At 51.3% G+C, this 27,481-nt stretch overlaps 2 protein-coding genes across 7 annotated transcripts in view; both read right to left on the reverse strand.

Moving 5' to 3' along the window:
- The window catches only part of NSMF (NMDA receptor synaptonuclear signaling and neuronal migration factor), a 39,416-nt gene extending 32,449 nt beyond the window's left edge, over positions 1-6,967 (reverse strand). For all 4 annotated transcript variants that reach the window (XM_065737659.1, XM_065737660.1, XM_065737661.1 and 1 more), the window contains exons 1-2: positions 6,844-6,967; positions 168-229 (exon numbers count right to left, since the gene is read on the reverse strand). In XM_065737659.1, coding sequence (XP_065593731.1) covers positions 168-229; positions 6,844-6,950 — 169 coding nt within the window. In that variant the 5' untranslated portion in view covers positions 6,951-6,967. The remainder of the gene's footprint in view (positions 1-167; positions 230-6,843) is intronic.
- Positions 1-27,481, reverse strand: part of PNPLA7 (patatin like phospholipase domain containing 7) — a 198,824-nt gene that overhangs the window by 55,821 nt on the left and 115,522 nt on the right. For 2 of the 3 annotated variants that reach the window (XR_010622293.1, XR_010622292.1), the window contains exons 34-35: positions 25,389-25,492; positions 24,309-24,534 (exon numbers count right to left, since the gene is read on the reverse strand). Coding sequence is in view for 1 of the 3 variants with exons in the window: in XM_065737669.1 (XP_065593741.1) it covers positions 24,454-24,534; positions 25,389-25,492 (185 nt within the window). In the remaining 2 variants the exon portion in view is untranslated. Of the gene's footprint in view, positions 1-24,307; positions 24,535-25,388; positions 25,493-27,481 lie in introns of those variants that run through there. The other variant, XM_065737669.1, reaches the window with a different exon arrangement.

A 27,481-nucleotide genomic window follows, 5' to 3' on the forward strand; every position in this document is an offset into this window, starting at 1 on the left:
TTTTCCTCCTCATGGGCTTCACACGGATCCGCAGGTTGATTCCTCCACTGCTGGGATCTCACATTAGCCCTTCCTAATAAGTAAGTCAATGCACATCAGTTCTAAGGCATACTAATAAATATGTGCATGCACATGCAGATAAAACAATGCATGTCAACTCCTCTTACCTGAGCCATTTCTGCCTTCGGGATGATTTTGTGAAAGGTATTCTCCAAAAGCCCTTGCTGCTCTGTGCATCCAGGCGTCACCAAAGGCAGCAGTAAGAGAAAGAGAGATGGACAGTGGTTGAATTCCAAGGAAGAAGAAACAGTTCAGCACACACTGCCTCCTTTCCCTCAGCTTCAGGTGATACCAACTGAAACAAGCTGCAATGGCAGCTCCCCTATTAACACAGCTCAGTTTTTATCTGGCCAAAGCACTTTCTTAAATTTGCACTACGAACCCAGCAGAGAAACAACAGATTAAACCAGTGCTCAAAAAAAAAAATAAACATGCATCCATGGGCAACTCTATCTTGTTTCTGTAGTGCCCATATCTCCCAGCCAGGAGCTGGACCGTACCTCTAGGCACCCTGAGTTAAAACCTTCCTGCAGCACTGAGGGGAAGGAAATCCATCCCAGTCCCAACCATCACCCCAGGCTCTTTCTATTCCAATTTCAATTCCCAACCTTCGTGGTCAGGATTCTCCCACTCTTTTCATACACCTCCTCCCAAAGAGAGAGATGAACAAAACCACAATGTTCCTCCCAGTGACCAGAAACTGGAAGGAGTGGGAAGTCTGTTTGTTATCCACAGCCAACAAAAAGGGGACTGATGTGAAAGATTAAAGAAGGGAACAATTTGGTCTCTCTGAGACTTAACTTCAGCACAGCCAAATGTGAAGAGCTTTGGTGCAGCACAACTAGAGCTGTGCAAGAAGGTTCGTAGGTTCATAAGGTTGGAAAGGACCTACAAGATCATCTAGTCCAACCATCCTCCTATCACTATCCCTACCCAACTACTAAATCCAATCCCTAAAGCAAAGTTTAACCTTCTGCATCATTACAGACTGACACACAGGGCTGAGGTTTTTCTTTTTTCCAGGTTCTTTCCTGACTAACATCAGCCTGAGGTGCCAGCTGCCCAATTTGTGTTGCCCAAAGCCTGCACACCATCAGTCATGGTCATGCACAGTCACGTGGAAGAGCTGTTCAACTAGCACAGCAATCTGCAGAGAGCAAACTGCCCTTGTTCACTCAGACAGGACGACAGGGCTTCATGAATCGTCCTTGCATCTGCTACCCTTTGCTCTCAGCAAAATGCAGAACTTGGTCTTGGGGCAACAGACAAAAACTTGGGAGCTGAAGCTGCTCCTGCAGCCCAACTCAGCCAGAAGCCAGGGCTGGGCTTGCTGGCAGGAGGCTGTCCCTGCCGCTCTTCCACTGAGGCAGCAGGACACACACCCTCCAAAAAGGCTTCAAAGTTTCTCCAGAGCAACATCAGCCGCTTCACATAGGAAAACAATGAGAAAATTGTCAGTGAGAGAGCACAGGGACTTGCACAAAAAGATATCCAGAATTTCAAAGATAAAATTTAGTTTGTAACCAGTTCAAAAGCTCCAAGAGCACCTAGCATTTTCTTCTACTCATCCCCACCAGTGCCGAAAGCAGAACTGTCTCCCTTAGAATGTGAAGCAAGGCTTCAGCTTTAGCTTGCAAACCACAGGCTCAAAAAATTAGCACTAATCATTTCTTAAGACCCAGCATGCAAACAGCTAACACATCCCTCTCGTTTCACAGCAGAACAGCTGCTCGGAGATGCTGCAGAGCCTCCAGCCTTACCATCCCTGTCCCACCCCCCGCAGAAGGGCAGGACCCTGAACGTCAGAGCCCAACAGCTCAGCCCTCCCCTCCCAGAGCAGCAGCACCACGCTACTCAGAAACGTGCCACCGACACCAGCTGAACCCACAGCTCCATCCCTGCCATCCCACGGCATCGCTCACCGTGCTGCAGGTCAGCCTAAGAGCAAACAGCCATGGATGCCTGATCACAGCTCTCCAGTGACAGTTAATAAGCCAGCGAAGTCTGCACAGCACAATGTGCAATGGGGGTTTTCCAGCCAATTACACTGCAAACTTCAGACTAATTGTTTGCCTATTATCTCAGTGGTTCCCTTCCACGTTTCTGCCTCTCAAGAGCCACTGAGGCTGTGCCTCAGCAGATCTCCCACAGATGCCCACATGTGCCTCTTGCCAAGGGGACTCGGATGGCCATGCTTGCTCCTTATGCCCGGCCTTGCCTTGCCAGCCCTCCCATCCTCCTTCCCTGCCCTCGCTGTGCTCACTCACTCCAGTTTGCCAGCATCATTAGCATGCCATTCACCCCCTGTCCCTGGCTAGCTGCTGACATGATCGAAGTACAGTCAGAACAAAATTCAAGCAGCTGGGAACTGCTCTAGTCTGTATCTCAGCCACCACAGTCCAAGTCCATCACACTCTCTGACGGCACTGGACAGTAACTCTTCCACTGGGCTGGAGCAGAGACATTGGATTTAACTTGTAAGAGGTGAAAAAAGAAACTTGTTTCACACAAGCGAGATGAAGTGCAAGGTGCCTTACGTGGACACAAGGAGATGAGCTGCGGCCCTGCGCATACAACACTAAAAGCAGCATAAAAATGAGCAGGTAGCTACTGAGGCAGTCAGCTGATGACACGACAACTTTAGCCCTGACTCATCTAGAGGAGGTTTTCATTTCAGTGGAAGATCAGACCCACATGTAACGCAGATGATACGCCTCGATTTAACTAGACATCAACCAGGGCCCACTGCCTTTATGCACTGAGCTACTGAGTGCAACCAGCAAGGAGAAGGCTGCCTGTGTCCCAGGGGAAGCACTACCATCTTCTCTGGCTTCTCCTCCATCAGAAACACGTCCAGAGTGTAGAGTGTGGGATGGGGCAGCACAATGCAGGCAAAGGCAGCTGCCCTTCTGCAGGAATCTCTCAGCATTCAGTGCTGGTGTCAGGGCTGGAGCCGTGTGTCTGGAAGACAAACAGATCTGATGGAGAGGCAGAGAAGGTTTAGAGAAACATTTGCTAGAAGGAGGAAAGCCGCCAAATAACAGAGGTATCAATTACAGCTTGAGGAGTACGGAATAGCCTTTATGTCGCTGAAATAATCACATCAACAGGATAAAAGGAGCCTTGATACATACTGGCAGCTACGGGAAATTGATGCACGCAAATTTATGCACTCCACTAAACTGACACTGAAGTGAGTGAAAAAATATACACACGAAAGCAGTGCGGGGTGACTCTGTTCTGAGCACTGCAGCAGGAAAAGCAAAAGTCAGAGTATTAAGGAGTGAAAGAGAAAAGAACATCAACGCCTTGTGCACGTTCAGAAGTAGTCACAGGAGATTCCTGCAGCACCTCCTGGGCACAGCATGTGACAGTGCTGCATGTCAGGAAATCAGGAGCAGGAGACCTCACACCATCAGGACGTGCATCCTCCAGCAAGAGCCCTGGGAGCACCACAGCACATCCATCCTTATCAGCTCCATCACACACAAACCACTGATGCTCACAGTGGCTGAACCCAATGGCAGCATCACGCTGACAAAACTTAGCCTTCTGCAGTAGGTAAGTAACAGACAAATTGTACTCTTCTGAGAAAAGAAAAACCACTGCTGAGATCTTAAAGTCAGAGTTCTCACCATCTTGAAGGAATTCGTATTTACAAAGCTCTGACAGGAGGAGAGAGAACAGAGCAGGTAATCAAAACATGAGAGTTCACACCACACATGAGAAAATTCACAGGCAGAAAAAAGGAATCCAGACTCCGCAAAGAACCCTGATCTAAGCCAAAAATTACTTGGCAGTAAGAAAACAGAGGTAAGGAGAGCATTCAGGTATCTCAGCTTTTTGTCAGCACAAGGCAGACACTTTCTAAGCCTCTGTGGACTCGTTTTAAACCTCAGCAGTCAGCAAAGGGGGAGCGAGGGAGAATTCTCCTCTCTTTGAGTGACAGACACCGAAGTCCTGACATTGGGTAAGATAGCACAGGAAATCTGTGAATTGAGAGTGTGCTCTAAGTACAACAAGGACAACTTCTGGAACACCCAGCAGAAGCCTCATGTCCTCTGCTAGCACTGCTGCACTCCCCACAAGAAAGCTATAGACCAGAGTAACACCAAGCAGAACTGCAGCAGAGTTTATTGCCTCATTTGGGGTGCCAGCATCGTCCTGCAGGGGCAAAGGCAGTGAGGACAGAGAGAGCCATTTCTAAAGGCTTTGGTTCATCTCTGCCCTTGAAAGCATGCTAAGGAAGCCAAGGTGAGCATCTCCAATGCTTCTCAGCCCTGATGGGAACATGCAGACATCCAAAGCACAGCAGCAGGAGCTGCCGGTGGAGGGGCAGCACCAAGGTCATGACACAAGGACAAGCACACATCCCTGCAGGTGTGCCCTGGGAGCTGCAAGGCAAAAAAAAAAAAGAAAAAGAAAGCAGTCATGATAGAAACAGCACAACAGCAAGATCTCACATCCACACACTTCAAGCCTGAGCAAAGCAATGCTGCTGAGCCAGTGCTGCTTCCAGGGTATGGGACTGGAGCAGTCTGCTGCAGCTTTCTCAGGACAGGACTGCAGAAACCAAAGACACAGCATCACAGATGCCCTCAGCGATGCAGAGCAACTACGCCATTATTTTTGAGGAGCTATGTAAAAGTCCTAACACACAACACACTGCACGGAGTTTAATGAATTCTCTTGAGACAGGAGATCCCCTGAGCAGCTCTGCAGAGATTTTTAATTTAAGAAGCTAGGGAGGCTTGCACCTCCTGCTCGGATCACATCTGTCACAGCAGCAAGCAAACAATGCTCCTCACTAAGAGGGGCAAATGTGCACACATGCTCCAGCTGCATGCCATAAAAATACATCAGCAGCTGCTAGGACTTGCGGTGAATTTCAGGATTTATGTCCTGATATCCTTTTTTCCTTTCAAAAAGTCACTCACCCCAGGTGAAATATGAACAGAACAGAGCTCAGGAGGTGCTGAGAAACAATCCCAGAGCACCTCTTCCTGCAGCGCAAAAGCAAGGCCACAGAGCAGCCTACCTGAAACTGCAGCAGCATTACCCACACAGGTGATCCAAGCCCCCAGCCCTCTGGGGAAAGGTAAAGCAGCCTATCTGTACGCCTTACTTACCATCCTGCAAAGCCCTCTCTGTAAATAAGGGAGATGAGGACGTGTGGGATGCAGAAGGAAGGGCCAGGGCAGAGGAGAAGCTACAGTGTACAACGGGAAGCACAGAGAGACCTTCTAGCAGCTGGATGGTCTCTGCTGTAGGAATGCGAGGATGGCTGGGACCGCAGGAGGCAGAGGCTGCCACGTGTGGGACAGAGGCAAACCAGCAGCGTTTGCTCCCCACCAGCACCACCTTCACACAAAGGAAGCAACACAAGGCATCTTGTGTTCCCCACCCTACCCGAAGGCTTTTCTGAGTGGGTATTTCTAGGCAGGGTACGAACAGGGAGACACAGAGCAGCGCTGTACAACGGCCTGCCTAGCAGCCACCGCGCAGGACCTTCACGTTCTGCAGCCCACCCACCTCACCCCCCTGGTCAAAGCACCGCAACTCACACCACCTCGACACCTCAGAGCTCCCACGCAGCAGCAGCAGCACATACGTAGCAAACCAGAACCTGGACGCCGCAGATTTCACACTACACGAGTACTGTCTGCCCATCCCGATGTGGGCACTCGCATTCCAAATGCGCTAGCTGCTCTCAAACACCCACACTACCATTTGAAATCTTCTCGCCTATTACCAAATACGCAGTTTGTGTGACTGGCTGTCTAATCCCACTCCATGACAGCGCTCAAGGTGCACTTCATGTCATTTCTTTCTATACAAAAAGAATTCACCGCCGAACCTTTGAACGCCGCTGAAAGAGCTCACGTTTTTTGGCTACGGACGCAGTGCCCTGTCGAGGTGGGTTCTGCCCGCACAGCTTCCTCCAGATGCACTCCAGAATTTACAACGCAGCCGGACAGCACTGCACGGACAGCAGTGGGGGTGCTGCCTTTGAGCCCCGAGCCCTTCCACGCACAGCGAGACGTGTAACGCCGAGCCCCAGGCTCGCAGAGGTGAGGGATCTCCCAGCAGCACCTTTCAAGCCCTGCACGCGACTCCGGGCTGTTCCAAAGCGATTTTGTCTGATACAAAGGCGGCGTTACATAACGCAGCTGAAAAGTTTATTTCTTCCCTTTTTTCCTCAGCAGCGCAGAGCTCTCGTGGACGCAGCACAGCCCCGGCCAGACCTCCCCAACACGCAGCTGTGCTGGAAGGGTCCCCGCAGAGCTGCTCCACGCGGTGACACACAGCTGCCGAGAGCCACGAGGGTCCAGTCCGTCCTTCCCGGCAAAGGGCGCAGCGAACTCGAGCGCAGTCACCGACAGATGCGTCTTCCAGGATCTCCTACGTCTGACACTCACAAACACCACGAGCACAGGCAGCAACGGAAACCCCACGCCGCACGGCAAGCGGCGCGAAAGCACGGCAGGCGGTACCGAGCACCCACAGCCCCCGCGGCTCAGGGCGCTGCGGATCCCGCGGGTCCGCAGCGGGATTCCCACGGCCGTGGGGTGATCCCGCGGGACATCTCCCGCACGGCGGAACGAGAGCCCCGGAGGAACGCTGCCCTCGGGCACGCAGACCCCGATTCAATCGGCAGATTCAGCCGATCCGAAGCCGGCGAGCACGGCTCGGACGGGCACCGACGGAGCCCCGCGCGGCGCGGACCCCACGCACGCGGCGCGGACCCCACGCACGCGGCTCAGCCCCCATCCCGCCACCCACCTCACTTTGGCCGCCACCGACGACATGGCCTCGTTCCTCAGCGTCTTCCTTTTGGACACGGCTGTGCCCATATTCGCGCGGGGGACGACCGCCGGGGGAGCGCTCATCGCACGAGCCCGCGGCCGCCCATGCCGCGCCGGGGCCGGGCCGCTCCCCGGGCCGCTCCCCGCGCTCAGCGCCCCGCCATGCCGCCCCGCCGCCGCCCGCTCATTGACTGCGGCAGGAGGGAGGGCCGGGGCGCGGCCGGCCGCCCAGGAAGCGCCGCTATATTTGGCCGCCCGCTCCCTCCTCCGCCTCCTGACATCACGGCGGGCGGGGACTGGAGCCGACAGCCCCGGGCGGCCCCGGGGGAGGTGCGGGTGGGCTGCGAGGGTGAGGTCGTTCTCCGAGAAGGCCGCCGGGCGCTGCGGCAGCCTCCCCGCGGCTGTGGCCGTGGCAGCACGCTCAAGAAGCGTCTGGGCGACGCTCGCAGGCATGCGGTGTGATTCTGGGGGGCTCCCGTGTGCAGACAGGAGGCGATGGTCCTTACGGGTGAATCTGCAGATCGTCTCGGTGGTTGTCGCGGTGCCTCAGTGTCTCTGTTCGTGGTTGTGTAAAGGTGAGCAGAAATAGGGGCAGGGAGTCTTTTCCCGGGTACACCGTGAAGGACAATCATACCTGTACGGGGCAGCGAAGGTGCTGCTCCCTGCTGATTTACCTGTTGGGCCAGGTGTGTTACAGAGAACAAAACTTAGAAATGGGGATGGGCGTAAATCAAACTAATAAACGTCGATAAGAAAGCAGGACGGACATCCCACCAAGATAACCAAACAGAGGTCTCAAACAAAACACCCACAGGAATGGTGAGGAGCTCTCCCCCCTTCAAGGTTTGAAAATTTACAGCAAAATTGAGCCTTAGGTTTAACCCCTCGATAACCAGAGTCTAGAATGTGGTGAATACGCATGTGCTATACCTTTACATATGTCATTTCTCTCCTTGGTGTGCAGGTTTGGTGGAGAGATCCCCCATGCACCCAGCGCTGTAATAAAGGGAATACCTGCTTGACATATTTCATTGGTGTGCCAAGTTACTTTGTTGGATTTCTCAGCATCACGGGTGCCTTCCGACTCAGGATATTATTTGTTTTGGTTCTTTATCACCTGGGCGTGGGCTCATGCTCGCTGTCCTTCAGAGTCCCTTTATGGAAGAGACTGAAAGTTTGGAAAACACTTCAGCCCTCTCTCAATACTCTAAAGTCAGATCTGCAAGGAAATAGACTTAATTTGTGAAAGTGTTCTTGCAACTGTTTCTATTAATCTACAATTTGGAAAGCAAAGCAGTTCATGTAGAGAGCAGAAAACCCAACCACTCCGCTGCATGCGGGCACGAGGATCCCACTGCCTGCATTTTATCACACAGGCAGTGGAGCAAGGCGCCGTGAATAACAGATCTGCAGAAGTGCATCTTTGCTTAGATACCAGCTGTGAGCAGAAAGAGTTCCCCGTGTGCAGAATGAAGATAGCACCCTGCTTTTCAGCTCAGACTGCAGGAGAGGTGCTAAGCGACGTCAGGCACTCCATCACTGCCACCAGGAGGGCCGGTCACCCTGCCCTGCTCACTCATTAGGGGCTGCCCTTACAGACATCACTCTTCCCCTGGGTTTTGCAGCCCAGGCAGGATGATCCGGGCTCAGCTGTTACCCAGTGATGAACTAAGTGATGTTATAAGTATTATAGCCTCACTGCGATGTGCTGATATCAGAGAGCAGGTTTAGGGCAGGTATGCCTCAGTCCTGTGTGCTGGAAGTGTGTGTGGGCAGAGCTGCTGGTGTAACTCAGTGCCCAGCCTTACTAACACCTCTGTGAACACAGAAACGCCTGTCCAGGGGTGCACACACTGCCACAGCCCATGTCTTTTTACTGTGCTTGCCCCCCACTTTTTCCCAAATAATTGGAGGGAAAAATACTCTTTATTTTGTAGCATTTAACTATTTTGCCTGCAGTAGAAAATGCTATTCTAAAAAAATGCAAACGAAAACAACAGAGAAAATCAACAGACCTTCCTCCTCCGACCCTGACACAGCCTGCACTACGTGGAGACACCTCCAAGTTTCCATCACTGATATTGTTCAGGTGCAAAACAAAACCCAGCATCAATGCATGGGATTTCTTCTCACGGAAGGAGGCTCCCATTAAAATTCTAACACTCATAAACTAACCCCCCCCCAAGTTTTTTATTTTTTGTACACTGAAGTGTTTCTGCAGCAGAAAGCAAGAGAGAATCCAATCTTTCTAGGGAGCACCTCAAGAAAAAAGCACCGTTCAGAACGTGAACCATGCGATCAGTCACGCTGAGCAAAGCAGTGCTCAGTGCTGTCAGATCAAGATGTAAAGGAGGGATTCCTCCACCATCACCCCTCTTTCAGGCCAATACCTCCCACGTGTGCTCCTCTGGGGGCTCTTTCAGTCTGTCCCTCATCCACCACTCAGTGAGCCTCAGTGCAGGGCTCGCTTCAAAGGCACACTGCCTGCTCAGGGCGTGGGCTTTGGAGATGTCCAGTGACAGCGATGCCACCACTGCTGCAGTGTCCATCTCAGGGCTGTGCCACTCTCACAGGGAAGGATTTTTTCCATGACTAATCAGAATTTCCCTTGTGGTTAATACCCATTGCCCGTGCACCCCTGAGGAGGGCCCTGCTCCATCATTCCTTGGCCCTACAGGCACTGGCCCACCTCCCTGCAGTTTCTACCTTGCTCTCTGCTCCTCTTCCCACCTGCACTTAGGGTTTCCTCTCTGCTTTCAGGTTTCTCTCGGTATTTGGGGGTTCAGGCACCCCAGTGTGACGAAGATGGGGATGCAGCCATTGTACCAGGCGCCTACAGCTCATTAAAGCTGGCAAAATGCCTTTACTTCGTGCTAGGAAAAGAGTCAGACAAGCCAGGCAGACGGTTCCCCATCACTTCTCCATGGCAACAGGCCTTCCAGATGCATGTAGGCAAACAGGCCGAGGAGGCAGGGAGCATCGTGGTCCGTCTGCCCGCGCCCCAAACCTCTGCTGCTGGGGCTCCCTGCCAAGCCCACCCCATGCTAGGAGAGCACACCCCAAAACAGCTTCAAAAACAATCACAGCTAGTCAGAGAACCGCTCTCCTCCTTCCACTGGTGAAGGTGAAATACTCCAAACCTGAGACAGGCAAAATTCATCCTAGCCACTGCCAATTTTTATCTATATAAATGTGTCACGCTTGAAAATTCTGGAATCACAGAGTCCTTGCAAACCAAAAAAACATGTATTTGTCTAGTGTGGGATCCTGAGTCCTGTGCCCTGTTAGGTCTGAGCCTTAGATGAAGCTGAGATGAGAAGGGCCAATGACTCTCAGATATTAAGGGTGCGGTCTTTTAAAGCTTAGAGAAGTAATTTTTGTCTGAATTAGCAAAATAATGTGTATCCTGACCATTTAAATTGAAAAAAGAAAGAAAAAGGAAGGAAGGAAAGGAGGGAAAGGAAGGGAAAGGAGAGAGGGAGGGAGAGAGGGAGGAAGGAAGGAAAAGGAAGGAAGGAAGGAAGGAAGGGAGGGAGGGAGGAAGGGAGGAAAGGAAGATCAGTTACAGGAACCATAAACAAAAAGCAAAAGAAAAAGTACTCTTTGAACACATGAAGCATGGGAAACACGCTGGAGACTCAGAAGTTAAGCATGGTGCAACAGGAGCTCTCGTGGGAGATAAGATGGGAATGGAAAAACGGATGTTTTGCAACCGTTGTCAGTGAGGACAAGCTCCGAGAAGTGCTCGTGCCAAAGTTCTTTATAAGGACACGGCATAGGATTTGACTTATATTCCAGCTGCCTGCTGAGAAAGTTGAGGAGAAAATAGCCAGAGAGAGCTGAAGTGGCATTCACTTCAATGCTCAGGATGAGGAACTCAGATGAAACAATTCAACTACTTAATTGTAGCATGTAACCACTGTGCATTGCAGCCTCTGCGTCTGGGAGCTCCAGGGTAACTGATAGGAAGGGTTTGGGGTTCTTAGAGGTGGTAAAGTCTGAGGTCACTCTTGACAAAAATTATTATAGAATATTAGTGTGCCTTTGGATACATCTGAAATACTGGGAAGAGGGAAAAGAAGGTAGTTTTCCTTCAATAAAGGAACACCCCACATCTATTTCCATTCTTTAAAGGAGTTTCAGGGGAGGTCTGCACTCTTCAGCATATTCATAAATAACCTTGAAAAGGAATTGAAAAAAGGAATGATGAAACGTGCTGATGATGCTAAGGTATTCAGAGTCATAAATACATGACACAGTAAAGATTTATACAAGGACCTCATGATAGAGAAAAACTAAGTAATAAAATGGCTCGGGACATCCAGTCTAGATAGCTACAAAGATAGGCAGACAGGAGAATAACAGCCATAACTGCAGAGCACAGCACTGGGCTCTGCACTGATCCTTATCCTCAGAAATGTCATCTTCTCCCAGGTTCACCTGAATCTCCATCCCCACTCGTGCATCACAGACTGTTCACTGGCTTTGGGTTTAGAGCAAACCCAGGGGGTTATGGGGAGCAACACCGCAGTGTGGTAAGCATAAAACCAGGACAGAGCATGACATCTGATTGGCCACATGTGATGACTGCAGTTTGTTTGGTCCTAAGTGAGACCACGAACATTGGTGGTCCCTGCAGTTATTTATTTGCCAACAAGGGCAGAATAACAGCAGCAGAGCCATGGGAGATGTGGGACCCCCACCCCCTGGACATTTCCCAGGGCTGTACACTGCAGCATGAACCCGTGGTGGGGGTACTCCCAGGGAGCTGATGTGCTTAGACCCAGTGGTGTGGAGAGGACTGGCTCATGCAGGGATGTTTTTAGTCCCTGCCCTCTGTTCCTGTCGTTCTGCACAAAACAACCAGCTCAAATACGGTGATAATGGAAGGGCAAAGCACTAGCCTGAACAGCAGAGCTGATGTGTCACAGCATCCCAGTTCAGCTCTTCTGCCAAGTCACAACAGCCCTGACAGATGGTGATAAAACCAAGGTAGTGGGGGAGCTGGAGGAGCTGTCTGGGTTTATCTGTATAGCAACACATGGAAAGAGCTGGAGGACAACAGTTCTTGTGTCCAACTGCAATGGGAAGCTCAAGCTCTCCAAGTACCAGGAGGTCACCAAACTATCACCTAGCTACCTTCCCACTTGGTTAATTTAGTCACTTCAAGGTGTTCCCGCTGGATTCATTGATTAGAAACCTCGCTCTAATGAAGCACTATGAGTAAATAACTTTCCCCAAACTGGCATAATTAAAATTAAGCAATACATCACAGAAGCAATATCAGCAGCTAACAAGTTGGAGTTAGCCAAGAATTATGGTTTTGCTTTGAGCAGATTCGCTTGGACAGAGCTGTTCCTGAACAGCCATGCATTTGGCATCAGAAAATAAGAGCTTGTTCGAATGTAGTCCCAAAGATAGTTCTGATCATTATGAACAGTTCTGAACCAGCTAGGATACAGAACACTCAGACCCATCTTAAGGCCAACTCTTCCCCAGCTATTTTTAGTTAAAAATCTAATCAGTAATTATCAGGGCTGGATATACCTCTCAGCCTTTCTTTCTGTTACGTGACAGGTACCAGCCCAGACGTGCTAATGAGTACAGCGTTGGCAGGAGGGGAAGTCAGACCCTGTTAGACCTCGATCACTCACCTGGGCTACAGGTTACACAGAGGAAACCTTCTCCTCCACCCTCAGAAGTCTGTGCACTTACCCAAGTCTTCTCATTTTGCCAGCATTATGAAAAACACAAACATGATTTTGTATTACCTGCCTGCTCCTCCTGCACAAGGCAGCAAGGCCAAGATAGAAGCAGCTCTGCTCTGAAGTGGATATTTGGAAGGGGGAATTTGAACTTAGCTGGGTGTGGAGACGTGGACGAGCAGAACTGTTCTATCCTGCAGCCAGGAAAAAAACCCAACACTGAAGCAGGACGTGGAGCTTTGCTTCCCACACACAGCTAGAAACTGGGGAGGGAGGAAAGGGGAATATGAGGTGCACCCTTTTGGAGTTGGTGCAGCACGTACAGCCAATGCTCAGGGCAAATCCCAGCACCATCATCATCTTCTGGCACAAGGGATTTCACAGGCATGAGCAGCCAGGCTGCAACTCACTAGAACCCCATACACAGAGCCACTTCAGAGCTGCTTCATCAGCCCTTGCTGGCCTTCCAGATGGGGTCAGATGACGACTCAGAGCAGGAACTCTCCTAAACCTGGTCTCCCGCTGTGAGACTCCCATATTAGCACTAAATTGGCCTGGGTCTGTCTGGCTTCACAAGAGCAGACTTTGCTGTGGCTGGCATTCTGAGTGAGAGGAAGATGATGAAGCTGTGGGATTTATTTTGCCTTCTTATCAAAGAGCCATTGCTGGAGCCTTACCAGCTTTCTCTGAGCTGATAGTAGAGGTGAGGAGGATGGTTTCAGCTTGCACTGCCATGAAACAGCCCCACTGGAACGGCAGTGCCTTCCCTGGCTCCCACTGCACTGCAGCACCAGCCCTGGCACGGCCCATCCCTAGTGGGAGGCATCTCACTACTTAAAGAAAATTATGTTGCCGGCCTTTTCATTATCTTGCCCAGCAAATGTTCCCATGAAAAATAGGCCTAATTATCTATCCACATTCAAATTACTCTAAGATGCAATTTCCCTCTACTCTGTGGGGTTTGCTTTCCTTCTGTGGATCTTATGATTGAAATACACTCAATTAGCTATTACTGTGCTGGCTGAAATCTTGATGTCTCCATCCAGATCCCACAGGCATAACAACAACCCAGTACCAAAAGCTCACAGGTAAAACACACAAAGGTCTCATCACTCGGTCTTGCCTGTTATTTATTAGACTTCTATTGCAATAGACTGAGGAGCTCAGTCTGGACTGAGAGCTTGTTGCAATGTGTAGCAGTGAGAAACTTGCTTTAAAACACGGCCCAGAAGGCTAAAATAATTTTCAAAATACAAACCATGCCTGCTGCCAGGTTAACTGGAGCCAAGAAGACTCCTATGCACAGCCTTGTTGATATACATGTAGACCTATTCATATCATAGAATCACAGAATGGCCTGGGTTGGAAAGGACCTTAAAGATCATGTAGCTTCAACAAGTTTTTGGGCCCCAGGCCTAATACATTAGAATAATGAGGTTCATCCATTTAAGGGAGAACAAGAGCAAGCCCAACCCATCACATAAACTGTTCCATCTTCTGAACCCCTCCGTCCTTTCCCAAACTCCACCTTGGACACAAGCAGAGTGTTTCCCATTGCTCTGTCCTGTCTTTCTGGCTGTGCACTCCCACCCTTCATCTCATCCCAGCAGAAAACCATTGCTTGCTCCTTAGTCCATCTTCTGACCATTTAACTGAGCACATGGACATAAGTGGTGGAGAGCTGAGCTGGCAGTGGTGCTCAGAGGCATCCTGACCACACTGGGTCAGGCTGGGAGCACACAGCAGGTCCCTGTGCTGCCTCACCCCCATCGAGCCCAAAGGAGTGTGAGCCCCATCATACCCCCCTGCATCACTGACTGCAAGCTTCTACTGCTGGTGCTGATGCTACCAGCAGAGGACTTCATGCTAGCGTTGACACTGAACGATATCGAGCAACTGTGCAGATATCCACAATCAGTGCAGGCAAGAGGAGCTTCTAAAGACCCAGAACAAAAGGAAACGGGAGCATGGGAGATTGCCACAGTCTGTGTCTGCTGTTTGGTTGGGATCATTTCAAAAGCAGTGTACACTTGCAGCCCAGAAGGCCAACAGTACCCTGATCTGCAGCAAAAGAAGGGTGGGCAGCAGAGAACAGACTGTCCCCAACTAAACTTGAGGCCCCACCTGGAGTACTGCACCCAGGTTTGGGGCCCCCAGCACAGGAGGGATGTGGAGCTGACAGAATGGCTCCAGAGGAGGGCCACAAAGACAATGGAAGGGCTGGAGCACATGTACTACAAAGAAAGGCTGAGGGAGTTGGGCTTGTTTAGCATGGAGAAGAGAAGGATCCGGGGAGAGCTCATTGTGGCCTTCCAGTACCTGAGGAGAGCTTACAAGCAGGTGAGGGTCTGACTTCTTACACAGCCTGACAGCGATAGGACAAAGGGGAATGGCTTTAAACTAAAAGATTTAGGCTAGATGTTAGGGGAAAATGTTTCACTCAGAAGGTGGTAAGGCACTGGAACACACTGCCCACAGCTGTCAGTGCTCCATCTCTGGAGACATTCAAGTCCAAGCTGGATGGGATCCTGGGCAGCCTGACCTGGTGATTGGAAACCCTGCCCATGGAGGCAGTGGGAACGGGATGATCATTAAGGTCCCCTCCAACCAAAGCCATTCTGAGATTCTATGAAAGGCGTGCTCCTACAGCTCTGCGCAGGAAGTCACTCTGCCCAGGAGACAAAAAATTGGGATGAGACCCTTCACTTCTGAGCCACGAGAGCTGCCAGCAGGACAGCAGGCATTTTAAGAGCAGCACCATAGTATTTTCCTCTTATTTTCTTAAAATAATACAACAACACAAGGCAGGGATAAATAAAATAAACCTGACAAGCATCCTCTGTAGCACAAGGGAGGATGAGTTGGATGGTAACATTTCATTCCTGCTGGCTAAATTAGTGCCTTCACATTGACACAAACCATTCCCTCTGAATAAACTGCAATAAATAAAGCCAATCATCATAACGAAGGAAAAAATGTCATTACTTTGTATGGGGAAAATATTCCATAACCTCTGCTGTGCAGTCACAGAAACACAGAAGCAAAGGACCTCTGGAGGACTGTGGTCCTGCTGCCTGCTCAGAGCACAGCTGTCACCTACACCAACACACGTCTCTTGGCCAAGTTGTGTGATGTGTTCTCATGTGAAAAGAAGCTGGTTTTGTACGTACCAGAGACACGGTTTTCTTCCAGGGTCCTTCAGCACTGGCAGGACTCCAGCACGGAGGTGCAGTGCTTGGCCCAAAGCAGCAGAGGTCTGTCATGGTTGGGATTCCCAAAGAGCTGATGGTAACTGATTGCTCAGTGGTTCAGTGATTGTTGTGTTTGCTCCATCCACATCCCAATACTTCACTGTTCAGCTAAACAGCAACATGACTTCGTTCTGACACTGCTGGAGCCCTGCAGGAGCAATGATGGAGTCTGAAGTGGCCGTGTTATATTTAAGTTGGAAGGAAAAATGTTGCTGCTAAAGGAGAGTTTGTGTGAGTGTGCCCCTGTAAACATCCAAACACTGAAGCTCGGCTCCGCTCCCAATCCTTGCTGTACTTAAAAGCGCTGTGCTCAGGAATGAAACCAGCTGTCTCACACGTTTTCTCTTACTGTAAGCAGGATTCAGGCAGAGCTGGAGATGCAGCACACACGCCCTGCACAGCCCAGGGCACGGCAGAGCCCTTCTTGCTAAGATGTGAGCACCTCTGCCCATCGTGGGGCTCTGCAGGGGGGTGGCAGCCGTACGCCTGATCCTGCAGAGAGCGAGGCCAAGGAGCAAGGAGAGGAGGTAGAAAAGCACAGGGAAGATGACTCAGAGAGCTCAGCTGGAGGATGATGAGGGATGCATTTAGCCTTTCCCTCCTGGTGGGCGGAAGGAAACTATTTGTGATGGTTGTGGCAGAAGGAGTGAGAAGCTGAAAGGGAGGTGAGGAAAAGAGAGCTGGGCTTTGCCATATTGTGTGTTTGTGTTTACAGGGCTTCCCACAGCTCCTCTGTGGCCTGAGGTGCACACCTGAGCTGCACTAATGACAAGAAGTGGCTCTGGGCATCACGGGGACACTCCCACAGGAGCTGCACACATATCCAGGGCTGTCAGCAGCTCCTGACCACAGCGAGGATGTCTCAAAACAGCTGCCATCCATTTCAGCAAGTCACACAAAGATGCAGGCACTGAAGAGCCATAGCTTAAGATCCCGTTGGCAAGGATAACAAATTCCACATCTGCAAATAAAATCACCCAGGGCACAGGAAAGGAGTGGATACAGTGTGTGTGTGGTAGGAGGGGTTATGCGTTCTGCTGACTCTGTGTCCCACTTCCAAGCTGCCCTGCGGGGAGGAATAAGAGCAGTCCCAATTGCGATAGTGAAATCAGATGGGCTGAGTGGGATTTGGATGGGACTTGGGATGGGCAGCAGCCGAATCCATCACCGCTGTGCAGGGCAGGAGCTCCGTGCCACCACACACCTTCAGCAGAACTGGAGCCGACAGCAGCACACTCGTGTGGAAGAGGTGAATGTCATCGTGTGAGAAATGGAGCAGCAGCGTGCCATCGTGTGCTGCCAGCACAGGGCTGGTGCAATGCTGGATGCAGGACCTGGCCGAGTTCTGGCCATGGTGGGGATTTGGGCCAGCTGGGACACCAGGAGCATGGTGCAGGAGGGCATAGGCTGAAGGAAGAAACGACACTTTAGAGCTGGGGAGAGCCACAGCGGCATGCTGCAGTTCCATAACAGGCTGAAGGCAGGTCAGGTTGAGCAGCAATGGGATTCAGCTGTCCTGGGGAAACAGACAGAAACCAAAAGTGTGTGACAATGCAGGCAGCAAAGCCATGCACCAGGCTGCCAGGAGGGACACATCACTGCCACGGATGGTGCAGCTCATCATTACCATTTCATTGCCTGTGAAACCAGCAGTCGCATTTCACAAAGGTTTTAAAGCCTATGAGGAAAACTGAAGGGAAAAAAAAATCAACAACTGTTGGGGTGGAAAAATTAGCAGTTCTTTCAGGGGAAATGGCAGTGCATCAAAAAAGATAATACCGCACAGTCATGAAGATATAATTCTGGCTGGAGACCCAGAATTAAGTTGGTAACCTGAAAACAGCAGCTGGAGGCAAAGTGACAGTACGTACAAAGAGGAATAAAGTAATAACAGCCAATCAATGCAGAGCAATCACCAAAGTGAGTTATAAAGCACATATTGACAGAGGAAGGTAAACAGACAGAGGAAAACCCATGCCTGGCAGAGCTGTGAGCAGTGAGATGCTGTTCTCTCAGTGTGTTAGAAACGAGAGAGACACTGCAGGTCCACTCTGCAGAGCTGCGGGAGCATTAGGAGCTCAGAGAAGCTCTGTGCATCCCCAGCCCGTCCTCGTGCTCAGGGCAGGGCTGATATTGAGGTGAGCCCACCTCGCCCAGCGTTCACCCAGACTGAACTTGAACATCTCAGAGCACGGAGGAGCCACGGTGCTTCCATGTCAAGGGGAGCACTCACTGTGCCCCACTGCTTTGAGAAAGGTTGGGAACATCGGGCACACAGATGGTGAAGTGCTCTCATGTCTGCTGACACCAGGGAGCACCACGGCCGGATCTGTGGCATCTCTGGATCAGCAGAGCTGTGGGATTTACACCTGAGAGCCCTGGAGCAGGGTGCCAGGTGGAGCCGTGCTGTTTGCTGGCAGTGTGGGGACGTGCCAGGCTCAGCACGATGCTGTGCCTGGGTAACAGCCTGCTGGGCCAGCACCACACTCAGACTGCAAAACAGAGACACGGGATTCAATTAATATCGAATTCAAGGATTAAAAATACACCTATCAGTGTGGTCTAATGGAAAATGTCTTGTCAGATGAGCCTGGTCCCATCCCGTGAGAAAATTGCAAGTTTGGAGATAAAGGTTACCATGCTGCCATTATTTACTTAGCTTGGGCAGCCTGCTTGACTTGATATCGTATGACACCGTAATTACAAATTTAGCTCTATACAATCTCAATAAAGCCCACATTAAATGGATGGAGAGCTGCAAACCCATCTCCAAACAAGGAGTCATCAGCAAACAGAGATGATTTGGAGGGATTCTGAGGGATTTGGTCCCAGTCTGACACTAATCAATGTTTTCATTGATTGAGAAATGAGCACAAAACACAGCTGATGCGTGATACAGCTGCTGGAAGCAGAAGGGCTGGTGCTGAATAACTGCGACAGAGAAGTTGTGCAGAGCAACCGGGATCTTCTCCATGCACCAGCCCACCTCAGTTGGCAGAATTAAAGTAGGACAGCTTTCCAGCAGCGATGGGGGAAAAGCCTCATCCGAAAAAGACACAATGCAAAGGAATGTAGGCATCGTCGGGGGAAGCGAAGTCAGAAGGAATCGTGTCTGCAGTACTCCAGCAGCACGGCTCTGGCACCGGGTGCAGAAACGAGAGGCAGAGGATGAGAAAAGCAGTGCTGCCCTGCCCGTGCTTTTCTGCAGCACAAGGAGAGCTGGACACACAGGGCACCACCAAAGCAATGAAGAAGGGATGGAAAAAGCCTTTGTGCTGCCCTGTGGGTCCCTGCAGGGCTGGGGAGGGCTCCAGCCCACAGCTTTCCAGCAGCTCTGCCATGCAGCACCCGGCCATGCTGTCCCCATCCTCCTGATGCCCTCTGTGTGACACTAAAGCAAATGTACTCTCCCGAGGGAATAAAATTTGGTTTTGCCAAACTCACCAGTTTTTTTGCACCAGACTTGAGTTACACCCCCACATTATTCTGCAGTAACTATCAGTTTACACACTTAAAATAATGGGAAGATGAGGCTGTTTGCTGGGATGGATGAGGAGAAGGGGATGAGATGGCCAGGTTTTGCAGGACAGGCTCTCCAAACTGCCCACTGCAAGTTGCCTTGCAGGGCCTACACCACCAGCTGAGACGTGTTTGAGGGGGGAAGATTCTGGACCTGCAGCCCCAGGAAGGCTGCTCCTGAATCCCCCCATCGCAGCAGCCCAAGGACTCTGGCCACCACCCTGGATGGGGCCAGGATTGAGGTCAACGTCTGACCCAGCGGGGCCGCAGTCCTTCACAGCTGCTGCTCAGCTCTGCCTGTATTTTTAGCTCTGTCTGCCACATCGCTCGAGTTCACAGCATGACCTAGTTTGGCAACACAGAGTACTCGTGCAGCTCCCACCCTGCCGGGTCCCCCTCTGCTCATTGTCATGACGGGGAGAACATCAGTGGCCCTGAGAACGGTCCCCCTGGGAGCTCTCCTCTCTGTGCATCAGCACATACTGCATGGGGCAGATCTGGGAGAGGAGGAAGAGGGTCCTACAGAGCCCAGGCTGCCTGCAGCAAGGACATGTGCAGGGCCCCGGGTGGGACCTTCTCTGCAGGGATGTGACAGCCTCTGTGCTGAAGCTCTGTCCTTCCACCTTTACCTTGCCTTGAGTGCAAAATCAGCAGCGTGACACAGCCTGGACTCAGCTCCCTGAGAGTGCTGCCTTCAAACCCCCAGCTCAGCCCCACAGGGGCACATCCTTGGTCAGGAGCAGTTGTTCTTTCCTGCCATGCATTTTGTGCTGAGGAATGGCTGCAGGGCAATAAAAAAAAAGTAGCAGCTCTTTGGCACTTAAAAAAGCTTTCCTGACACGTGGAGAGCACTGAAAGTGCATCGCTTTCACCAGAAAGAACTCCAGAACTGCAAACTCTAAAGCTTCTGGAAGGCTTAGCTTTTGGGAACGGAAATGTTAAGCACCCAGCACATGCTGCAGCCCCACAGCCACAACCTGGCACAGCTCGGTGACACCAGCACAACCTCTGCAACAGCTCCCTCCCCCCTCATTACTCCCCACATCCCAGGAGTGTATCACATTGCCAGCCCAGCTCTAAAAGCTTTTCGGATTTTTGTTAAAAGCATTCTATTTCCAGCAGAGAAACAAGCAGAGCCACCACGAGAGTTAGCACCATGGCCAGGCCATGGTTTGGGGATCCCTGAGTGCCCCCCAGCTCTGCAGCAAGGACAGCAGTCACCCTTCAGCCTCTTCTGACCATTTCAGCTCCCAGTCCATGCCTGCCCCATCACACACCAGAGGCACAGATCCACACCAGGTGACAAATGGAAGCACCACGATGGGGCTGAGGAGAAGGAAGCTGGCATGCGTATTCTTCCCTGCCACATCTGAGCACAGGAGAGCCGACACACCATGCTGGCTCTCAAATGAAGTACCAGCTTCATTAGACACGCTCCCCTGGAGCCATGCATCACCTCTATTGCGCCTTCTTTGAGGAAAAACCTGTCATTTATGATATATTTATATTTAAAACACATTTGGGGGTGTTTTTCAATCCTAAATTATGCACTGTCGCCATACTGTGGGGCTGTGCTCACCCTGGAGTGCTGGAGCTGCTGAGCCCACCTCCTGGGCAGATGGCACAGCTGAGGATGAGGATCCAAAGGCAGCTATTTCCAGGAGCTCCCCCAGCACTCACACCCGGTGGGTGCTGCCTCCAGCTCAGCACTGCCCTGCAGAGCTCGGGCTCAGCACAGAGCGTTTCTCTATTGAGGTCAGAGGGAACCATCACTGCTCACTGACAGCCCCCAATGGCATTTCCAGAGCTGGAGGCCCTTCTGCTTCGTGACACAGTGTGTTCCTGTCCCTCACCCCCTGACGGTGTGAGATTTAATTAAGAGCTGCCCCTGCTGGCTCCAGCTGCAGCAGAGGACAGTGATGGAGGCTGAGCCAATTACCTGTGACAGCAGCACGTGAGCTCTAAGTAACTCAGGTGTGTGCCCAGGGCTGCTCCTGCAGGGCTGGCATCATCACTTCTAAAACCAAGATGCATGTTAGTAACACTTCGGTTTAGCTCTCCTTCTCTTCTTTTATACATATATGTGTGTGTGTGTGTGTATAATAACAACAGGCAAATGCTTTTATTGCAGTTGCAGCCTTCACTAAATGCCCTGACTGCACTCACAGAGGGGGCCGGATCAGCCAGCGTTACTGTGCTCCCGTAGGAAGGGAAGACTGCAGTCTGGCAGAGATCACTGATGGGAACTTGTGCTCTGGTGCCATCAGAAGTGTACTGTAACGTCACACTTACCAGGCATCTTCAAAACCCAGTGCCCCACTCTCTGGCTCTCCGCTGCCCCACTGACAGAGCTGCCACGCTGCTCTTTGCCCTGGCTCTCAGCACGGTGGGTGCTGGCCTGGCCTCGTGGAGTGCCTGCAGAGAAGGAAAACATTTGTTATATGTTTTATTTGCTGATTTTATTACTGGCTCTTACTCACAGCAACAGTAAATTAAAGCCCGAAGCGCAGCAGAGCCCGCACATTGTGACAGCTTAAACACAGCACTCAGACAGCACACAAGGAGAATGACACACTGGAGGAGGTCAGGGGAACACAAGTAAAAAAGATAAGATTAATTTTGGAATAATGTGCAGAGAAAACGATGTCTGACAAGGAAGGAGCTTTGTAGGGCCCCACTGCAGCCCCTTCCACCCCTGCTCCTCGCAGCAAAGCACAAGCAGCTCGTTATGGGGTCACAGCTCATGCCCTGGGAGCTGCAGCAGGAACATCCCAAACTGCCTGTGCAGCATGAGGCCAGAGCCCTGCTCCTGGCTCCTGCCCAGGCAGTGCCTCCCAGGAAATTTGGAAGGGGTCTCCCAGGTGCCACTGGGCAGCAGCAGTTTGTTCTTCTCCCCCCAGCCCTCCAGCAGTCAAACAGCTCACGGTGCTGCATAACAAAGCAACTGAAGGTGTTCCTTACCTGCACTGAGCTGTGCTGCTGCTCAGCCCCACGCGCTGCCCACGGGGACAGCAGTGTCAGGCAGCCTGGTGGCAGCAGCATCCCCCATGGACACTGCTGTGCTGCCAGCACTTGTGCCACAGAGCTGGAGCTCTGGGCATGGCTGGGCAGGGCTCACTGCTGGGGTGGGCAGCAACTGTTTCAAACACCCAAACGAACCCTTATGGAAATGCATGTGTGAGTGCACAGAGCTTTAGGATGCCCCTGGGAGTCATTTGCTTCTGCAGGAAGAAGATTTGGGGGTTAAGTACAAGATGGGGAGGCCAATAAGAGGCACGAGGCTGAACGACTGATGCAGCCCATACTGCCCCACCAAGGAGCTGGGCAGAACACAGCCAGCAGCAAAGCAATCCAGGAAAACAATCCTGCTTTTAAAATTGTACAGTAATCGCTTTACAATCCTCTGCACAGAAGGAGTGATGGTTTTAGCATCCAGGGCTCAGCTACAGAGAACACTGCTAGGAAAGAAAGCTGTGATAAGTTATGTGGAACAGACATTTAGCCTCACATCAAAGGTTTATACACTCCCTCGTACATCTGAACTAAGTGCTATATCCCCACGGAATGGGGCACCAAGTAAATACAGCTGCTCCAATTAGCACGCCCAGGAACCTGGCATGCTGCTTCTTCCAACTCCTTCCCCCCATGCAATGATCCCATGGCACACACAAGCTCTGGGTGCAGAAGCAGCTGCCAGTAGGCATGGAGGTGGGACTCAAGGGTTGGGGCGGCCTGCTTCTCCTGGTACGGGCAGAGCTGTGCAGGGAGCAATGTGCTCGGGCTGACAGCAGCTGTCCATCTGGAAAACAACATTCAGCTCCAGACTGCTTGGCAGCTGGGGCAAGAGGAGGAACGAGCAGAGCCACCACTGCAATGGGAAGCACAGTGCAGGCGCTGCCAAATCGCATCCACCCACTCCTGGGAGGCTGCAGGGCTCCACGCACAGATCCAACCTCTGCTGGGGGCACTTCTGCTTTTCGAGGAAGGCTGAAGACCAGCAGAGATTCAGAGGACCTCGGTCACCTTGAGGATCAGTCTGCACTCCATCCCTGCTCATCGTTTCCCAGTGAGGTTCCCATGCTGCAGATGTTGGAGGGACTCACGTCTGTTTCGCATCCCCTCATCAGAAGAGTGAAGCTGAGCGCTGCTGTTACTGCTGCTGAGCAGGACACGCTCCTCTTCCACTGCTCAGAACTGAAGGAAAACACATTTCTTTGTAATTCAGATATGAGCAGAGGGAAGGTGGGATCCTCGGGCTGCTGCCGAACTCCCCAGGTCTTTTGCATTCAAGAACTCACTCTCAAGTTGAAAGAATATCCCATACTGAGCACAGGATGCTCACTTTTGGTGGCTGAGCTCTCTGTTCCCAAAGCCAGATGTCAGAATTCCAACTCTTAAACTCAACATAACCTCACGAGCATTGGGTCCCACAGAGAAAGCTGTCAACAACCACACAGACATTTAAATCCAACAGAATAACTTTATTTCTCAGGGCAAATACAGCCACGTAGGGACCCCAGAGTTGCCTGGTGAAGGTCAGCACTATGACTTGTCAGTAAATGTTCTGCTGATGGCTTAAGGATACACACTTCATAGCTAGTGTTCACATTAATTGATTTCTTGGCTTGAGATTTAAAGTGAAATACATTCAGAGTGGCTCCAGTCAGAGCACTGCTCACAACTACCTGACTGCACACCAATTAACTCCACCGAGGAGTTAATTACAGTTACCTGATTCGTATGAAAAGAAAGCAAGGACGCTGCGCTCCGCAGATCTCTTCCTCTCTCCCTTGCAGCTGCACAGAGCCTTCCACCAACAGACACAGCAGGACGATGTCCCATTATTCTTTGGGCCTTGCAGTAAAACCAGTGACTAAAATGCACAGCAGCACTGACTGCGTGTTCCCAACGCGTCCCCACTCCGCCACTCCCACTCTGGTGGCACTGCCCGGAGCTCCACGTGGCACAGGGTGGGAAGTGGTGCTCAGCACTGGCAGCTGGATGCCACACACACTGCCTGGAGAAGGGTGAAAGCTTGCTCAATCTCATCTAGATGTTTTATTTGTTTTTTAATGTGTGTAAATAAAAAAGATGCAGCTGTTGCTCTCCGTGCTAGGCTGGCTGTCCTGTGCTGTTCGCCTGGCACTCCACGTTTGGGTGATTCTTGCGCTTTCTTATCTGCATATCTTCATCCTGAAGGAGGAAAAAAGCACAATCTCACTCTTCAGCATCGTCTCTGAGCTGGATAAAATCCATCCTCCATTCCTCTGTCTCTTTTTTGTCCACCAACCATTACCCAGTGGAGATGGGCGCAGCAAACACCACTGACACCATCGCTCCAGCTCTGTCCTCAACACCGCAGCCCCCTCACATCCTCAGACTGGCAGCTGCCCGAAGCATTCACATGCTCCTGCTGAAAAGCCCTACCTCCAACACAACAGGCAGCTTCAGCTTTCAAACCTGCCAGCTGCTCGACCTGGAGTGAGGGGAGCAGGGAACCACCCCGCAGAGCTCTGCTGCTCGGGATGTGGGCAACACCACGAGAAGTGGGGCCACAGGACAGGTCTTCCCCACGGTGGATCAGAGCTCCCACACATCAGTAACTGAGGTGTAAGGCACCTCTGGAAGATACAGTACAATTTCCTGCTCTGTACAGGGCTAACTTTAATGCAGATCAGGTCGTTCAGAGCCTTATTTACCTTTTTGGAGGGTATCTGCAAGGATGGAGTTTTCAGCATCTCACACTCATCTGCGCATCCCTTGTAATACACAGGTGTGCTTACTGTGCAACGTCCTTCTACCAAGTCAGGACTTCCCTTTCTGCAGACCTTACTGTCTGCCACTTCTTGACTTCTTCCTGACCTTGGATCTTGAATGCCTTCTCTATACCACTCAGCTACAGACAGCAGAAGACAGCAGATGCCCTCTGTGCCTCCTCCCCTCCAAGCTGGGGAAAGCAGTGTCCCCAGTCATCCTTCCTGACACCTCGAGCTCCTGCCCACTGCAGCAGTGACACAGCGACAGCCTATTTCCAGGGCACTTCGTACCGAGTCAGAGTCGTCTTCAACCTGGTTCCGTGTGAAATGAATATAATCATCCTTCTGGTTGTCCAGAACTTCTTCCTCGTACTCAGTCTGGTAGTCTGACTCATCTAAAGAGGGAGGAGAGAAAAAAACATGGGTTTAAGTAGCATTCAGAGAGGCAGAGAAACTGGAAGAGGAATGAAGGATAGCTGCCTCTGAGCAGCAGAGCAGTGCAGGGTGATTGCTGTCCAGCTCTGAGCAGCTCAGTGAGCTGGGACTGCTCGAACATCCATCCAGACCACAGCATATGCTTCAGGACACGTCCTGAGCTGGTGGCCTGGAGCCATGCAGGAGCAGAAGCAGTGAGATCCAAACTGCCTCTGCCAGTCCAGTGGGTGCTGGCTGATGGGACCAGGCACAGTCACTGGGAGATGCTCCTGCTTCCTGCTGAGTGCTTCCCATGGGGCACTCGCTCAGTCCACACCTGCACATCTCCAAGACATGCTGCAGAGCTGCAGAGCTCCCTGGACATGCCATTGCTGACTCAGTGGCAACACAAGACAAGCACAAGACAAGCTCTTCATGGTGGCAACCCCTCACCACCACAGAGATGTTAATTACAGATCTCGCAGCCTCAGCTCCACAGGGAACAGTGACATTTATACTCCCTCCTTCCCACAGGGCACAACTGCCTCTGTCCCTGGTGATGCAGCAGATCAACATCATCAAGGGAAGCTCAAAAACCTGACTGGTGCCTACACCTCAGCTAGAGAAGCACTTCTGCTACTTCATTTCTGAGCAGCAGCGTTTGTGTTCAAGATGAAAAGGAGACAATGAGACCCTTTCCCCCAAACACTGTCACTTTTTACATGTCCTCGATGGCCTTTGCTGCTGCCTTCCACTTCCCAACACATCCTCCTTCCTGTGGAGCAGCTTCCAGGCTGGAGCCAAACGAAGCACGCTGCAGGGACCACCTTCCACTTGCAGGTTCTGGCACTCCATTTTTTGGAAGGCAATTGAATGCACTCAAATGGCAGTTTTTCTTTTACACTAAGCTTTGTGCCTCTGCCATGAATTCAGGTGTGCTTTGAGCTGCTTTTTCACTTTGTCGGCTCAGAAGTGCACAAGTGGCTCATATTTAAACTGGATTCTTGATTAAGTATTTCTTTGGGGAACAGTCAATAGCATCTGCTCCACGCTGAAGACAACAGCACAGTCTGTTCTGCAGCATTTCCTTCCAACACGATAACGACAACCAACTGTTAGATCATTAGAATGAAAGACATTTGGTCATTTTTTTTTCCCCGTGGATCAGAGAATCATCATGAGCTCATTCTGAAAACACTGCTGATAACCTTTGATAAAATCCCACCAGAGAAACCAACTCTCCACCTGAACAACAACAGACAGCACAAACAATAGCTGTGGTTTACAGCCTCAGTCCTGTATCCTGCAAACACAAATCCAGCATTCAGCAGCTTTATATGGAGACTGAGGAACAGGACGGGCCCATCCCTTCCCACCTCCTCGCACTGCGACTCCAGCACCTGAGGACAGGTCCCCCACTGCTCTCTCTGAACATCATCCACTGCCCCTTCCGAGGCTGAACCCGGGGCTCAGGGGGTGACTGCTCCCACCCTGAGCAGCTCTGCCCATTCACATCACCCAGGAGCACCCTCTGGGACAGCAGCTCCTCTGCCCTGCTCAATGCACCAAACACTTCGGCTCCAAATGACCCCAAGTTATCAGGCAGCGAACAGACAGATGTAGGCAAGGCTGCCATAACAAGCAGTTGCTGATATTTGTTCTATTTAAAGGACTCAGTATCGTGCTAGCTGCTGCTGTCACCAAAAGGTGACAACCCTGACCTCAAAGAGCCAACGAAGACATTGCACTCTGTAAAGGCCCCCAAGCCCACTGTGAGCAGGGCAGCACACGCAGCAGGAAGCCCACACACGTGAAGCAGATGAGCACTGCGTGGCTGTCCCAGGAACCCACGTACACTTCAGTGTACATTTGGGGGAACCTGGCAGCTCATCCCAAGGCAGGGTGCATTACAGCTTTCTGATAAAAGTACTTCCTTAAGGAGCAAAGATGCAACCTAGGGCCCCATAACT

Source organism: Cyrtonyx montezumae, unplaced genomic scaffold, assembly GCF_038088225.1.
Source record: "Cyrtonyx montezumae isolate F1298 unplaced genomic scaffold, pur_monq_1.0 scaffold_20, whole genome shotgun sequence".
Classification (NCBI taxonomy): Eukaryota; Metazoa; Chordata; class Aves; order Galliformes; family Odontophoridae; genus Cyrtonyx; species Cyrtonyx montezumae.